General features: G+C 40.5%; 2 protein-coding genes across 3 annotated transcripts; one reads left to right on the forward strand and one right to left on the reverse strand.

Annotated features, from left to right (window-relative positions):
• Positions 1–291: 291 nt before the first annotated feature.
• On the reverse strand, positions 292–5,409 carry LOC308104519 (proline-rich protein 15-like protein B). Its single transcript, XM_080454954.1, has 2 exons — positions 5,177–5,409; positions 292–1,695 (listed from the first exon to the last, which is right to left on the reverse strand). Exon 2 carries the CDS (start codon positions 1,666–1,668, stop codon positions 1,333–1,335), a length of 336 nt encoding a protein of 111 aa, XP_080311080.1. The 5' UTR covers positions 1,669–1,695; positions 5,177–5,409; the 3' UTR covers positions 292–1,332.
• A 2,798-nt stretch (positions 5,410–8,207) lies between these two features.
• Positions 8,208–15,278, forward strand: cdk5rap3 (CDK5 regulatory subunit associated protein 3). 2 transcript variants are annotated; one of them, XM_080454477.1, is made up of 14 exons: positions 8,208–8,335; positions 8,602–8,647; positions 9,200–9,331; positions 10,466–10,566; positions 10,734–10,782; positions 10,914–11,092; positions 11,234–11,370; positions 11,748–11,892; positions 12,515–12,622; positions 12,761–12,845; positions 13,305–13,393; positions 13,615–13,820; positions 14,388–14,559; positions 15,104–15,278. In XM_080454477.1, exons 1-14 carry the CDS (start codon positions 8,303–8,305, stop codon positions 15,167–15,169), a joined length of 1,548 nt encoding a protein of 515 aa, XP_080310603.1. In that variant the 5' UTR covers positions 8,208–8,302; the 3' UTR covers positions 15,170–15,278. The 2 variants fall into 2 exon arrangements, with proteins under 2 accessions (XP_080310603.1, XP_080310604.1); XM_080454478.1 differs by having other exon boundaries at positions 12,764–12,845.
• The last annotated feature ends 1,146 nt before the right edge of the window (positions 15,279–16,424 follow it).

The raw sequence follows: 16,424 nt of genomic DNA on the forward strand, positions 1-16,424 counted from the left end.
TAGAATTCCATCTAAAGTAATATCTACTCAAAGTAAGGTAAGCCCACAGGCCTTCATTTTAACCCCATTAACCCTGGCATCCCTATTTTGAGCAAAGTGAATCAAAAGTAGCTAAAATAGCAGATCTACAAGCTCATAACGTGTCTTGATGTGACACGTTGTGAGCTTGTAGACTGGCTATTTTCGCTATTCCTTGTACATTGAAGTATAGGGCTTAGGTGGTGAAGCCCATTTTGAGAAACCATTTTATGAATGGCTCAAGCCTTTCCTACTACAGAAAAAGCAACTAGGTTTCCTTCGTACCAACACAGTAACACATTTATTAAAAACAAAATACAATTTTCACGTTAGGATTTCTGAAAGTTATCTTTCATAGTATAAATGAAATTATTTAGTTATACATAACTGTGATAGTTCCATTTTATAAACAGTCATCACACAACAACACACTTTAATTTCCTTGATCATAAGAATCTCCCCTATAATTTGTTTGCACTTGTATGTGATGTTTGTCTACACACTGACATTTCTCTGTCCTGGACATTAAAAAAGCAACATTTTCATTATAAAATGCTATACATCATTTTTAGCAAAAACAAATTTGTAATTTAACTCAGTAATTATAAAACAGATGATTCCATCCACAACATGTTTATCTGGTAGGCATGTGTTAAACTAGCAAGTAACTTAAATGACAAAACAGAGTTTCATTCTCCGGTCTCTGTATTTTGTAAAAATAGGTACAGCTTTTCTTTAAACAGTGGATTTTGAAGCGAGACTCAAAATGGCCCCAGACCAGTGCCTCACATGCATTCCCTACCTTACTGTGCTGTAGTAGGTTATGTTTCTATGGTCTCTTTGCTGATAGCAGCTGTTTGTTTGTATATGGGTGAGTGAGACTCCATTGGTTACAGTATCTACCTGGGTGTGGTACCTGGTAACAAGTGTTTATCCAAGTTGCACGTTTGCAGATTTAGTGCCAGTTTGGCTGTGCTTGTGTATTTTCTTTTTTAGCCCTCTTACTGTATATACTTTTATGATTGTGACACTGACATATGACACTCACGTGTGTGCACAGGCACGTTTGTGTGTGTGTGTGTGTGTGTGTGTGTGTGTGTGTGTGTGTGTGTGTGTGTGTGTGTGTGTGTGTGTGTGTGTGTGTGTGTGTGTGTGTGTGTGTGTGTGTATGTGTGCGCGTTTGCATGTAAGTGTGCGGGTGTGTGCGTATGCACACAGAAACGTTGGTATGTATTTATAGAAGACCATGAAGCTTAATTTATTCTTCACCATATGACGGTATCACACAGAGAATAATTGCTTTTCACACATGGCTTATTTGTTGTTTTTATGGTTCTCGTCCGTGAGGCTGTGCTCAGGGAAGAGGTTCGGGTTCTCGGCCAGCGTGGCACGGATCTTCTTCTTCTCTTTGAAGCGGCCAGAGTGGGACACCTTGACATGGCGGCCTTTGGTGGCAGACTTATCCACAATCTTCTCCAGTCTGGCGTTGAACTGGCTGTCCATTGCGTCTGTGCATGGAGGTGGGCCATTGCTGGGGGGCTCTTTATTCCCAGTGTTGCTGCCATACTCGGCTGGGATCTCATACAGAACCTTGGCCTCGCTCTTCTTCTTGCGCATGAAGGTCAGCTTCCACCAGCTAGGTTCAGCCATGGCACAGACAGAGACTGGGAGACTGACCTGCAGAGTACAGGGTGCATACGACGTTTGTTTTCAGTCATTATCACTTAGCATTAAAATCATAATACAGAAAGACATTGAGATTGCTAAGAGCAAATATACACAAGAAGTTTGTATAATGTTTGTTTGGAAATATGTGATTGTTATTGTCTTTGTTTATTTACGTACTAGTGTCGTGGCTTGAAGCCCATTCTAGACAAATATTGACACATCTTCAGGTACCTAATCTGTATTGGGATCTCAATGCCAGCTGTAACTTGAAACAACTTGGTTCATGCTTAATACATTTTGTCTTTACATCTATGTTCGTATTTCCCATTGCAATTGATACCAATATAACCTGTATTACAGTGAATCATGTTTAGATAAGTGTACACCAATGTTTTATTTAGATCATGCTGTTGTTGTACAGTATGCGATGCAGCATTATTGTTACAATGTAATCTACTATAACTCCTATTATTAATACCTGCCTTACAGAGCAGATGTTGAATTAATCCTTAGAAATCAGTTAGCGAGTGACACCATCGTATGGCAAAGTATACATTTGGCTATGTCAAAATGACAGACACTGCCCTAAGTCTATATTCTCCAGCACGCTTTTGTCCACCCATTAGATTCAGCCTTATAAACCAGACAGCATCCATGGATGACCTCTTGTCATCTGCTGCACATCTCAGTGATTAGCGAGTGTAACCTAATGGAGAGAGACACCTGACACCTGCTCTCAGCTGATAAATTAATGAACATCTAAAGAGTATCGTCTGTCCATCCCATGAGATCTGATACCATCTCAGAAAAAAAGCCCTTTCGGTTGATGAGGAGCTAATCTGTTGTCACGGGGCCACTTGTTATATAATAGAAGCTTGGCAGAGCAGATGCTTTTGTTAGCATTACAAAACAACTGCATGCCACTGGTTTATGTCTTTATGTGATTCCAACCGCTGCAAACGTATGTATATATTATAAACACACAGGTAGAGAGTCTGCACATTGATCCCTGCTACGGTGGGGCTTTAGTCCTCATTGTCTGCACAGGGGGCTTATTGCACAGTCACCAGGCAACCTTTCAGCGCAGATCTTTTGCTTATGAAATGGTAATGGGATCAAGATTTCCCGGTGACAGTTTCTGCACTATAGTGGGTGCAGTCATAATCAGGAAGGGCTGAAATACTAGAATCATTATTAATAAAATATTTAAGATAATTACAAGCTACAGCGCATTGTACTGGCACTAAAATGAGTTGGCAATGTTAACTTTAAATACCTAATTTAAGAGAAGAGCATGTTTTATGATGTGTTGCTTGTGAGGTGTGAGTTAGGAGACCAGGCCATGCCAAATTGTATGATGTGGTAAAGCAATAAAAAGCCATGCTTATCATTTTCCTATGTGTCATCATCACCATGGTGAACAGTTCATCGTTAAAATGGATTATGTGGGAAGTCTGGGAACTACCTCTTTACACCATTATTATACGCTACACTGCTATAACATGATAACCTAAACACAAAAGAAAGGAAAACTCCTTAATGTGCCGTTTCTTACATCCATGTTTAATACACTTTAAACTGAAACGTGAAACTTACGAGAAATGTTACCTAGATTTACTGCTTTCCCTCATAGTTGATTAATCGATTAATTCGTCGGTTTGGTCTTAATTGACCAAGACTTTGTTAGTTTTTTTTGAAGATTTTCCACGCTAGAAATAACGTTTTAATTCTACCAGTCTATAGACCAATAGCCATTGTGAAATCAACATTAGAATGATAATTTCTCAGCCTCACCAACCTGAAAAGTCTGGTCTCTGCATGATTGTATGTACTGTAGAAAACTCAATTTCACAGATTTGTCAATCAACTAATCGATAAGTTAAATTCCTATGACTATTAGTCGACTAAGAATTCCTTCGTCGAGAATAGCCCTACCTGGATTCAATTTAGTTTCTCAGTAACCCTCTGGATCTCTTAGTTTACAGGATGAACTATGACAATAAAGATTGTGTTGCATAAAGTGTCACACTTTATGCAAATATACACAACTTTGTTGAAACCCTTATCTCAGTCTTATCTGATGTCATTTGATGTCAAGTGCCGCACACGTTTAGGCCATGGCATTAACGTCACAATATATTTTTCATTGCTTGACAAAGTTTTAACACTGCCATTTCCATATGGTGGAGGTAAAAGTACAATTTCATTAAAGTGATCCATGTCTTTGTGCCATTTCACTTATATAATTGCCAGGGGGCTTCACTTCTCTCAAGTATTTCTGGTCTAGTTGTGTCCAGACAACCAGGAAACAGATAGCATTGCTGATTAAGATTAGCTTTTATGGGTCTGGCTTCCATAAAGGCAGCAGTTACCATCCCATGTCAGATCAAATTGTTTACACCCGTTCCCTAGCAGCTCATTCACAGTGATACTGCCCGTCAGATTTACACAATGAATATGTAATAAATCATGTGGCCATTGTGTCGTTTCTGTTTGAAACAAACTGTATCTGTTTCGCTGGAGCGAGGGTGAGGTCTTAAGTATTTATGTCTCAACAGTAATGGCATCCTGACATCAAGCACGTTCTCGATATCAAAATATTTGAGTTTGTTACAGTGGATCACTTTCACATCAGAGTCAATAAGGAAACAGTTGTATTACTGTAAGTTCTTGAATTTCTTTTTTAGAAAGTTGTGTTTGACTTAGATTTGACCTTTGAGACAAAGAGTCCTGTTGACATAAAGGAGGCCCTCCATAGCTCTATTTAATAAGTTACTATGTGTTCTATTATGTGTGGGTTAGCCGGTCTGCAAAGCCCCAAAGATCACAGCAGGGAAGGAACACTGTGCTTATATTTGGAAATCACTAACCAAGTGCAAAGCCTTTCAACGGTACAATGTTTGAGCTTGAGAAAGGAGGATCCAAGGGCACCTGAACCTGTGCTATCCTGATTATTGAGCTGGAGTTTTCTAGAGTCTTGGGTTTCATCTCCTGTGCCAGGTCCACTGCTGACCCGTAACTGCAAGGTTGACTGAGTTGTTTAAGGTCCTTCGTGTCCCTCTGATACACTCTTGTGGATATTTCGTGTTCATTATATAATTGAACCTAGGGCTTGATAATAGTAGGATTTGTCATAACCACATTCAGAATGAATGTGCAGTTTACAAATGGCCTTGGGTTACTCAACAACAACAACACTTGGATATTTGCTCATAATAGGACTTAACATTAACAATAGCAACCTGCTGGCCAAAAATCTCCAGCTGAACTGAAAAGTTCAGTTCAGGTGAAATGCTCTTCTGCTACTTTCTGATTACATCCTGCATGGAAGTTTGGCTTGTATCACACTTTGGTTATATCACAGGAAAAACAAAAAAAACACCAGCACCAACTCAAAAACAGTCAATTTGATTAAGAAACTTGAACATGTTCTGTATTAATTACTTATGGAAATAGAAAAGCCATAAGGGGAACAAAGGCGGGTTCTCACCTAGATGTCGAAGAGCTGGTGTGGACACGGTTCAGGGAGATGCTTTCAGATATGAAAACATCCCTTCATGTTAAGCTCAGTAAATCCTCTCACGCAGTTTCTATCTCTATTTTCTTCTTTGTCTCTCTTTTTTTGATCTTTTGAAGTCCCTCTTGAATTGACAATCAGGTGAGCAGGCACAGGTGCAGCATCTCCCTCCCTCTCCTCTCTCTCTCTCTCTCTCTCCCTCTTTGTCCTTCTGTGCTCGTTCCCTCACCAAAGCACACACCCTCCTCAAACACACGCCTAAAGCCTGCCCAGCTAAAGTGCCTAAGTGAGTAAATGTTACAGACATGTGATTTAGTGAGGCCTTTTTTTTTCTGCCTGCCCCAATTCACTTCAAGATTACAGTCAACACACAACACAGGGAATGCGAACTTGGTGTGAGTGGTACAGCTTTCCAAATGGTAAATTAATACTGTTTTATCAGCCACACTTCAAAACTGCCTCTCTGTGTTCGTGTGGAATTTGGAACCTGAAAAAGCCATCACTGTGCATAGCACATCACATTTTCCCATGGCTGTTACAAACTGTTCGCAATTAGTTTAAGCGTCCCTTTTACAAACAAGGAATGATGTTGACGACTTCGCTTTAAAAGATGGACCGGTATACAATGGCAGAGACAGAGGAAGAGAGGAGATGGAGAGAAAAAGGTGCCACTGTTGTTTTGCATCTGGTTGACGAATCACAGACAGTGAATGGATACGTCATTTGCAAGTTTGGGTGACATTCAAATAACCTGAGATTAGGATAGTTGATATACCTGTAGGCTATGTGAGGGTTTAATAGCAGTTTTGGAATGGAGTGGCTGACTGACCTGAGTGTCACAGTCTGTACCACCAGGCCAGCATTTATTGCTGGCCAAATGACATACACAAGATTTGTTCATGGTTGCATGCCAAGAGTGAGATTTATTAATATTATCACAATGGGAAATAACGGGAAGTCCCTCATATGAGGTCTGCTAAGAAGCTGTTTTGACTGCAAGTAATATATATATAGTTTGTGTGTGTGTGTGTGTGTGTGTGTGTGTGTGTGTGTGTGTGTGTGTGTGTGTGTGTGTGTGTGTGTGTGTGTGTGTGTGTGTGTGTGTGTGTGTGTGTGTGTGTGTGTGTGTGTGTGCGTGCGTGTGCGTGCGTGCGTGCGTTTGTGTGTGTGTATATGTCACAGGGTGAATGGAGAACCAGGTAGATTGAAGACAGAGCGCTCGTTTTTAGGCACGGGGCTTCGGGGCGAGGCGGGGCTTTTCGAGATAGGGTTTATTAGCGAGGCTCGCGAGGAGGAGGAGGAGAAGGAGGACGCGGCACTGCGAGGCGGGGGTTTATTACGTGAGGCGAGGAGGAGCTCCTCCTCGCGAAATAAACCGTCCTCCTTCTGAGAAGGAGGACGGTTTATTTCGCGAGGAGGAGCTCCTCCTCGCGAAATAAACCGTCCTCCTCCTCCGAGGAGGAGAAGGAGAACGCGGAGAGGCGGGGCTTTGATGTGCCGACGCGGAGCTGTCTTTTGTTGTTCCCCCCCACATAGCAACCAGGAAGCTACGCTAGGGGAACGCTGAACACGCGTGCACACGCACACGCTTGTCCACGACGGAGGCGCGCCGACAAGTGGAGCTTGAGGCCGAGGAAGCGCGCCCTCGCGCCTCCAGGCGCGAGTGCCCGCGCTGACCGGCCGATGCTCCACTTGTCGACTCAGCGCCGTTTGAGTTGTAAACCGATAGGGACAGAATAGTTCTTTTCATGGATCACTGTGTGTGTGTGTGTGTGTGTGTGTGTGTGTGTGTGTGTGTGTGTGTGTGTGTGTGTGTGTGTGTGTGTGTGTGTCAGGGAGAAAGTAAAACAAAAGCCAGAACACAATAAAAGTATCTTAACAGTCCTGCTTTCAATAAACCAAAAAAAGCATGAGCGCGTGTGTGTGCGCTTGTGTGTGTGTGTGTGTGTGTGTGTGTGTGTGTGTGTGTGTGTGTGTGTGTGTGTGTGTGTGTGTGTGTGTGTGTGTGTGTGTGTGTGTGTGTGTGTGTGTGTGTGTGTGTGTGTGTGTGTGTGTGACTGTGTGTGTGTGGTCGCAGCCATATGTTTGTGCACAAGCCTGGCTTGTGGCTCCCTCTAGTGTTGCTTCTACAGAATTGCTGGGTGGGTGGTAAAAACAAACGCGCCTTCTTCAATCTACCTGGTTCTCCATTCACCCTGTAACATATATATATATAATTTTTTTTTCATGTTAAAAAAAAAATCTACACAAAAGTTTGCCTATTTGTAATTAACTGTTGTGCACAGCAGAAATTGCTAGAGAAATAATGGAATGTACTGTAAAACGTTGTTAGTATAATAGTACTAATAACTGCAGCAACTGAATTCAAACGACAATTAAAAGACAACACAAATACTTCTGTTTAGAGCAGGTTTTGAAGAGACTTGCCCGATTTAGACCTGGATCTAGTCTAGACCAGTGGTTCCCAAACTTTTTTGTTTGTTTCATGTCTCCCCGGGACCCAAACTAGTGAAAGTAGCCCATCTACAAGCTCACAACTTTCTCTTTTTTTTTAGTTCATGGAATTTCTTAGATATATTATTTAATTTATGAAATTATTTTGGGGGGGAAATAGATTATCTTTTTTTGTATTTAATTTATGAATAAATTAGAATTTTGGGGAAATCACAATAATATAAAACAAAATGTAAGAAAAAAAATAAAGGGATATTTACTTGTGACCCACAAAAATCGGTCCGCGAACCACAATTGGGTCCCGACCCAGTGTTTGGGAAACAGTGGTCTAGAGTAGACCTAATGAAAATGTAGTTACACGCCCAACAGTCTTACCAGATTATTGACGAGAGTCTGCTGCCCTCTACCGGTTGTCTTTAGACAATGCTAAAACAGGAACTGCACTATTAACCAATAAGATGCCACTTTAGCATCGTAGAATCTTATTGGTCACACACCAGAAGGGTTCCAACATCGCCTCGCTCCATTGGCTCTCCTTCATGTAACGTGTCAAATCCATTGACAAGTCGTGTAAATTTTGTAAATACTGTGTGCCAGCTGGAGAGAAATATTTTAATTAAAAACTAAAACAATATATATGTTATAATGCATATTATAGCAACTGGAGAAACGATGGAGGTAAATTGAAACGCAGTTCCTCTCTTCCTTTGAACAGATAGTCATTTTAGTTAGTTTTCAGATAGTTAGCTAGCATGCTAGCTAGGTCTATGCAATGTTACTTAGCACGTGAAGATAGTGTACAGGTTAAGATCCATGGTCAGTAGTATCTTACATATTGCTGTTGCATTCTCCGATGGTGCTCCTTTTGCAGTTAAAGCACATGTGTGTTCTGTCATAGTTCATTTTGTCCTGCACAAAATGTTCAGAAATCTCTCTCTCCTCAGAATGTGCAAAGCCTTCCAATCGACATACAAACCAGCAAGCTACTGGGTAAGGCTTGGTTGTTCAATTGTTATCATATATATATATATATATATATATATATATATATATACACACACTTTCTGTTTGTCTTATCAGTTTAGCATCATTGTATAATCGTACTGCTGTACTTTTTGCAAACTGTTAATAAAGTAATCAATCAATAACAAAATAACTCGATATCACATTGTAACGAGATTGTGATAAGTGCCTTCATTAATATGTACTTGTCATCACATTTTTACAATTATCAGTAATACCTATATAAGAACTAAGTGGGTAAAAGCAAATAATTGAACAGCTAGAATAGTCCGATATCACTTTACTGTAATGAAGCCTTTAAAACCAGGAAAAGACAACACGTATGCCAATGGTATTATCATTAATGACGATCCAAATTCCCAGACAATATCTACTCCCATGATATCAACATAATAAAATTGTATTGCCCAGCCCTAGATGTAATTAGTTAAATATATTTATCCTTCAGCGGAAATACACATGACCTGTGGAGACTTTCTCCTTTTAAAAGCGGTTAACAACAATCCTCTTGCTCTGTAGATTGGCTTGTGGATCGACGACACTGTAACCTGAAATGGCAGAGTGCGGTCATGGCCATCAGAGAGAAGATCAAGGTTGCTATCCAGGACATGCCAGAGAATGAAGAAATCAAGGAGCTTCTCTCAGGCTCTTGTAAGTTTTTATCTTTGTTTTGTTCTTCAGGTATTTATAGCCAATGCTTTATCCACAGCAAGAAATCGGCCCCCTATACCTTTTTGAAAAATGTATTCGAGGATAAACCCCTTGAGATGCATCATCTCGTCTTCCAGGGGGTCCTCAGACCTTAGATCACATTGAAAGATCCCACAAAATTAATGCTTCAATTTATGTAAGTCACTTTGACCAAACAGTCAGTCGAGTGAGCTGCAAACTGCAAAATAATACCCACTTTGACAAATATGGTATGTTACAGAAAAGGTTGTGTGTGAGTAATAACAAATATTATAATAGAAGTTATGTTGTAAATAAATAATAATTTATTTCATAATGTGTCCATATTTTAGCCATATTGGTGCACGTGCTATACAGTGCAATAACATACAGTGCATAATGCGATATTGGACTGACCAAAAACATTAAGTTACCTGGTTAGAACTGAACTGCCACCTGACATTCTTGAATATGTATTGTACCTGAAAAGTTATTGTTTCACTCAAAGAAGTGGCCTTTGATTATCTGCCAGCTTCAGAACTGGTCAGTAAGCTGCTCAAGCTGCTGCAATATAAGAGCAGCTGTTAAAAACACATTGTTTGACTGGGTGGGCCCTGGACCACCATAAATATTCTAGTGGCACATTAGTGTCCTTTTTGCTTTATTAGATAGTATACACAGTTGAGAGTGATAGTAAGTACACTTGTGGCCCATAGGTTAGGAGCCTAGCGTGAGGCATCTTGAACATGAGGATGCCAGTATGTCGCAGAGACTTGCCCCCAATCCAGCCCTTGATGCTTAGTGCCAAGCAGGGAAGCATTGGATACCATTTTTATAGTCTTTGGTACGACTCCACCAGGGATTGAACATCACTGTCTTAGAGCTGACACTGTAATCATAAGGCCACTGAACTGGGTAGAGTGATAGTAGTAAATAGATAGTATGATAATATAGTGACAGGGAAAAGACAAGAAAAGGGTTGCTTTTCATAGTCAAATCCACAATGTGTCGATAGTTGGTGTGTTATAACCTACTGAATCCCCCCATTTCACTTTGTCTGGACTGGTTCTGTGATCAAGCACTCATGAACATGTGTGTTCATTTGTTTGCCGCTAGACATCCACTACTTCCACTGTTTAAGGATAGTGGAGATTCTGAAGGGAACAGAGGCCTCCTCCAAGAACATATTTGGAAGGTACTCCTCTCAGAGGATGAAGGTGGGTAATTCTACTACGGTCTTTCAATCCCTCATGTGGTCAAAGCTCTGGATTCAGAATTACGAACCAGATTATTTGTGTGGGTTGTTTTTAGTCTCATGTTCTAATGCTGGATTAGTTCTTATGGATATGACTTTCAAAATTGTCATCTTTATACATTGTTGCAGGACTGGCAGGAAATTATATCCCTCTACGAGGCAGATAATGTATACTTGGGTAAGTTAAAATACAGTTTCTGAACTGTGAGGAAAAAACCCAAACGGAAGTGGGCCAATGACTCAAACATAGAAACTATTGCATAAACAAATCATCATGCTTTGAAATACTTTTGTTGTGTTGTTGCCCAGTGGAGGTGGCCAGTTTGCTGAGTCGCATGGTGAGCTATGAAGGTCCAGCTATGAGGAAGCAGGTGGCCAAAGCCCAGCAACTGCAGCAGGAACTGAGCCGGCGGGAGGTGGACTGCCAGAACTCGTCTGCAGACCTGAGAGACCGCTACTACACTGCCTGTAAACAGTACGGCATCACAGTAAGTACAGTGTCATGCATTTATCAACTTTTCATGCCAGACATTGTTTTTTCTAGAACCGTGTCTGGCAGAACATACTAGAATCTAGCAGGTGAGTGTCATTGTGAGGTGTCATTCATCACTGGACTGGTTCTCTGCTAGGGGGAGAATGTTGCTCGGGAGCTGCAGGCCCTGGTGAAAGATCTACCAACGGTTCTTGGGGAAGTTGGGAGGGACGCATCCAAGCTAGAGGAGCAAATCCAACTTTATACTGCTTTTACAAACTTTGTCTGTGAGTGGTGAGTATCAAATAATCATCGAACTATGGAAAGGTCATTTTCATTATTTTCATTATTCTGAGGAGACTTTATAAGAAGTTTATAAGGAGAGTAAGCTTTTTGATAATTGAGAATCGTTTTTTCCACCCATTTATAATTTTACATTTTACAATGCAACATCAATGTGCAACTAAAATAAATGCAAGGACAACTCTGTCATAATTAAGTAATAATCTATTTATGGGGTTATGGGGGGTATGAGGTCTTCCAGACATCGTTGTTATTGCAGTCCAGTGGGGAATGACATTTGATTTCATAACCATTATTTTGAACATGCAAATAAAACAAAACGATACAGTGTTTTCTTTCTCAAGACAAACCATTGATGTGATTTACAGGTCTGAGCCTGTGCTCCCCATGTTGACATTCTCTCAGAAGAGGGGGAACACCACATTCTATGAGTGGAGGACAGGGGAGATGCCAGCAGTCATAGAGAGACCCATCATCGAGGAGGCACCTGCTGATACAATCACAGAGGAAACGGTTGGTCTCTCATCCCATACGTATCGACACATTCACATCGACGTTATTAAACCCTGTCTTGTGTTATTAAAGGAGCATTTTAGGGGTGCCGATTACCTAGTGGTTAAGGCGTATACCACATACAAACTAATGCCTGACAGCGAGTCGCGGGTTCGATTCCCAAGCCCGACGACCTTTGCTGCATGTCTCTCTCCCTGTCTCTCTTCTGTTTCCTGTGTCATTCTCCACTGTATCTATCCAATAAACACAGAAAAATAAGTGAATTTTAATGTTCTAAGATTCTTTAACAAGATTGATGCCGAGTACAGTGCTTGGCTTGCAAATTAAGTTGAATGCCAGAGATCTTCCTCCCAAGTTTTGTATGGAAACAGCTTCTATAATGTTTATTTTATTATTTATTTCTTTTAAATGTTTTGTCAACATAGCACAGCCCAAATATTTAGCAAGCGTCTCACTCTTGTTGGGATGATGTAATGTTTTAGGATTGATCTCTTTTTTTTTCACTCTGACAAGACATTTACCAATATTAAGGTACATCATGTAGGCTAAATGTTCACAATCAACATTGGCATGATCTTTGTGATTCTTTTGCTTTTTTTGGGTCTTGGACTGGTTATTTTAGATTGACTGGGGAGACCTAGGCAGTGGGACAGAATCTCAAGAGGTGAATTTCGGGATCACAGTTGAGGATGGAGTGGACTGGGGCATTAGTCTGGACTCTGGTTCTGAGGTATGAACCACCAGGGTAATTCTTTTTTCATGTAACCAGCATGGTGAGAAAAAGATGTTCCCTTCACAATAATGGTTTATTAATACCTGGTATACCTCTTGCAAAATTGTCACATAAACATTTTTCTCTCTCCATCAGCAGGACCCAGGTGCTGGTGGTATCGATTGGGGAGACAGTGGAACAGCGCCAATAGAAATTGAAGTTGTAGATGTGGGCACAGACTGTAAGTAGCTTTTAGCTCACAATGCCTATGCTCATCCTAAACACATTTCCTCTCACCTTCTCTTATCCAGTGAATTATTTCTTAAAGCCAACGTTCAGTAGTTTTATAATTTTCCCACTGTTTTATGTTTTCCAGTGCCAGCCTGTAATGCTGTACATTGATTTCAGAGCCACCAATGGACCATTTTATGTAAATAAGTGCATTTTAAGGGCAAAGCTCAAAATGTTAAGCTCCTTGTGGAACATATTTGGCTAAAGGTGGTGTATGATTAGCTGTTCCCATCACCCCCTGCAGAATTCAGTTTTCAGGCTTCCTTCAGTATTATAGACAAATGCTGTAATGCTACGCAGTTACCAGTGGGTGTCGCCAAAAAAGACTGAAATTAACATTACACAGTATGACTTGAAGACATACTACACAGTATGACTTTAAAGACATACTGTATATCTCACCTCTTAGGTCCTGATGGTGTTGCAAAAGGTGAGGACGCCCTGACTATATTGGAAAACTCTCAGTTGCGCAGCCAATTCATTGATGAGCTAATGGAGGTAAGGAATACAGCCAAAACAAGTATGCAGTGCTAATAACGGCATGGCATTTGGGTGAAACCACCAGGCATTTCTTAATATTTAACAGAATTATGTTATAATATGTGACATTACAAGTTAACACTCCTACAAACTGAATGTTGTGTGTGGACTGTAAGTAGCTTTTAGCTCACCATGGCGATGCTCATCCTAAACGTTGTATTAAATGTGCATCTGCCCAGCTGGAGGTTTTCCTGAGCCAGCGACTGACTGAGATGAAAGAGGAAGCAGATGTAGTGGCCATTAGCCAGTTTCAGTTGGCCCCCATCGTCATCCAGGACCAGACGCGGCAGCATGTCCTAGAGATGCAGGCCGTGGTGCTGGACCTCCTGGGTCGGCTGACCACCTTGAGGATGCAGCACCTCTTCATGATCCAGGCCTCACCAAGGTACGTCAGTCCCGCCCTAGAACTAGATTAGGCAAGCCTAGTTCAGCCAGATGTGGGATACAACCTGTTCTGGTCTGGTGACAGGGATGGTAATGAGAAGGTTGAGTCATCCTTTTGAAAACAAATCAAATCGGTTAAGTTGTGAATGCATTTATCTCGCTAATGTCAAATAGACCTATGAACTAACAAAGACTTTCTTACTAGGCTTGAATTCTCTGTCGCTGCAATTACTGTACCTAGGCAGCTGAATTCAAGCTTGTTCTTAAATGGAGAGTGAGTGAAGCTCTAACAGTTGATTGGTCATTTGAGTGGAATGAACTGGGCCAGTAAAATATGAAATACCTGAACATCGCTGGCTGTCGGAGAAACAGACGTTTCCAACGTGCTTGTCGGGCTGCTGGCTGTTTGCTATACACAGTGTGATTGGTTGTCACGTATGCATGTTTCAACAATAGGGAGTCACATACCAACTGACTGTTATAGCCTTACTGTATGTCTTTTCTTGGATGTCATTGCCTTTTTTCTATATTAATCATTTGTTTTGCATTTCTTTTTGTGTCTGTCTAGGTATGTCGAACGTGTGTCTGAGATGCTGAGACAGAAAATGAAGCAGGCAGACATCTTAGTGCTGAAGCGTGCCACGCTGGCAGAGAAACGACAGGAGGCATTAGAGGAGCAGGCCAGGCTGGAGCCTCGTGTTGACCTTCTGGCAAAAAGCACCCGCGAACTCCAGAAACTGGTACAAGACTATTATGATTTTCATTCATTTATTTATACAGGGATGGCAGTGTTAGCAGGCCACTAGCCTGCAGCGAGTATTTGTCATTCCATGCTTGAGCAGTAAGTCCTTATTATATCCTTATTGGACACATTTTTTAATGGGGAGGTTGTCATTGTTTTACTGGATTAGAGCCCAGAAAGCCCAAAACTCCATGTCTTACTCATTCTTGTGAGAACCAATATCAGCGTCAAGTGACAGTAAATTTAGAGAGATGAAAGTACTGAACATACTATATTATGAGTCTAACATCTTTATGCCCCTTGCCTAAAGTATTGAGAATAAGTGTCTTATTACTAAGTAAAATATTTTTTCAATATACATTTTCAGTTGAAATTAATTCAAAAGAAGTCAATTGTTCCATAAACAATAGACTTGGTTAATATACCGTGCTACTGAGCCTTTCCAGAAAGTAATATTGTATATATGTATTATTATACATCTGACCGAAAATCGATATACATAATATTTGTCACTGATCAGTCAATTGTCATTTGTTTTGCAGATTGAAGCGGACATTTCAAAGCGATACAACAACAGACCTGTCAACATAATGGGGGTCAATGTGTAGAGGTCAAGTCCAGTGGTAGTGTTTTGTCATTTTGTCATGATCTGTGTCACTATCCTGCTCCTAGATAAATAAATGTTTTATTTAATGTAAAGCCTCTGGGTTCTCTATTTAATTATGATGTCTGTGGATTCCCAGCTGAAAGATAAACACTTTTGCTGCACTATGTAACTCTCCTCTTAGGCCAAATTTTGCTCATGTTACTTGTCAAACTTTATTTATTTTGTGTTGGAGACAATTATTTTACTACTCCTTGTCAATACTCAGTTTCCCACAAACAGTGAAATAAGGACTCATATTAGTATGCCAAATTTATGTCAGAAATAGCAGATCTACAGTACTGTACATAGCTGATCTACAACGAGCTTGCAAATCAGCTATTTTTGGCACAGGACATCGTCATACAACTAAATATAAAAAAGGTTTTAAGAATTGGAAAATGCACACCTCTATACCCACAGGCTATGATCCAGCACTACATGTCAGCTGCAGCTGCTGTGTCGTGCCATCCTGGTTGCTGCACACCACTCAGTCTCAACTCTTTTTCTTCCTGGACCCCCAGGGCAGAAAGGAACCACCTTCCAGTTAGAACAGTATAGTCAGCCTGTTAATTACCGCATTTAAATGAATATTTCACAATTGACCTTACTGAAGGCCTCTCCCAATATCTTCCTCTGTTGCTAAATCTAATATGAAAGAAGGAAAAGTCACCTATTTCTCTCCTGTGTGTATTCCTTTTGATAGTACTTCTGTACACAATCACCCAAGGGTGACAAATCATTTACTTCATCTATTGTCAGGGAACTACCATGGTTCTGACTTGTGACGTGGTGCCACCCTACTACTAGTTGTCCAAAGGATTGGCACGCTCAACTCACAGGCTTAGATTACAAAAGGAACATCCATACATTTCAAAGCTTTAATGTATTGCAGCTGCAAAGCAGCTTTGAAACATATATTTTGAGCACAGCTGTATCATGTTCCTTTTGTGATTATCCTACTAAGTTGTTGTGTGTATTGTGTTCTTGGAATGCAAGTTAATTCTCCTTTTGTAAATCACTTCAGCATCAAACTAATTTAAAATGTAATTTACTCCTAATGAGTAATGACTAGTACTAATACTCTTATAGAAATAATTGAGAATTACCATATGAATGTCTTCAGACTTTAAATAACTGCCCAACTGCACATGTTTTTATGTGATTATGATCAATGATATTCAACCAGTATTATATTATTTAAAGGAGGGGAGTCATAT

The sequence above is a fragment of the Gymnoscopelus braueri genome (assembly GCF_963280865.1).
Source record: "Gymnoscopelus braueri genome assembly, chromosome: 17".
Classification (NCBI taxonomy): domain Eukaryota; kingdom Metazoa; phylum Chordata; class Actinopteri; order Myctophiformes; family Myctophidae; genus Gymnoscopelus; species Gymnoscopelus braueri.

Excerpts from the sequence above, each read along its gene's own strand:
- LOC308104519 (XM_080454954.1), bottom strand. The coding sequence starts at position 1,668 with ATGGCTGAACCTAGCTGGTGGAAGCTGACCTTCATGCGCAAGAAGAAG.
- cdk5rap3 (XM_080454477.1), top strand. The coding sequence starts at position 8,303 with ATGCATATTATAGCAACTGGAGAAACGATGGAG. Across the intron at positions 8,336-8,601 it reads CAACTGGAGAAACGATGGAG|AATGTGCAAAGCCTTCCAAT; the intron begins GTAAATTGAAAC and ends CTCTCTCCTCAG. Across the intron at positions 8,648-9,199 it reads ACAAACCAGCAAGCTACTGG|ATTGGCTTGTGGATCGACGA; the intron begins GTAAGGCTTGGT and ends CTTGCTCTGTAG.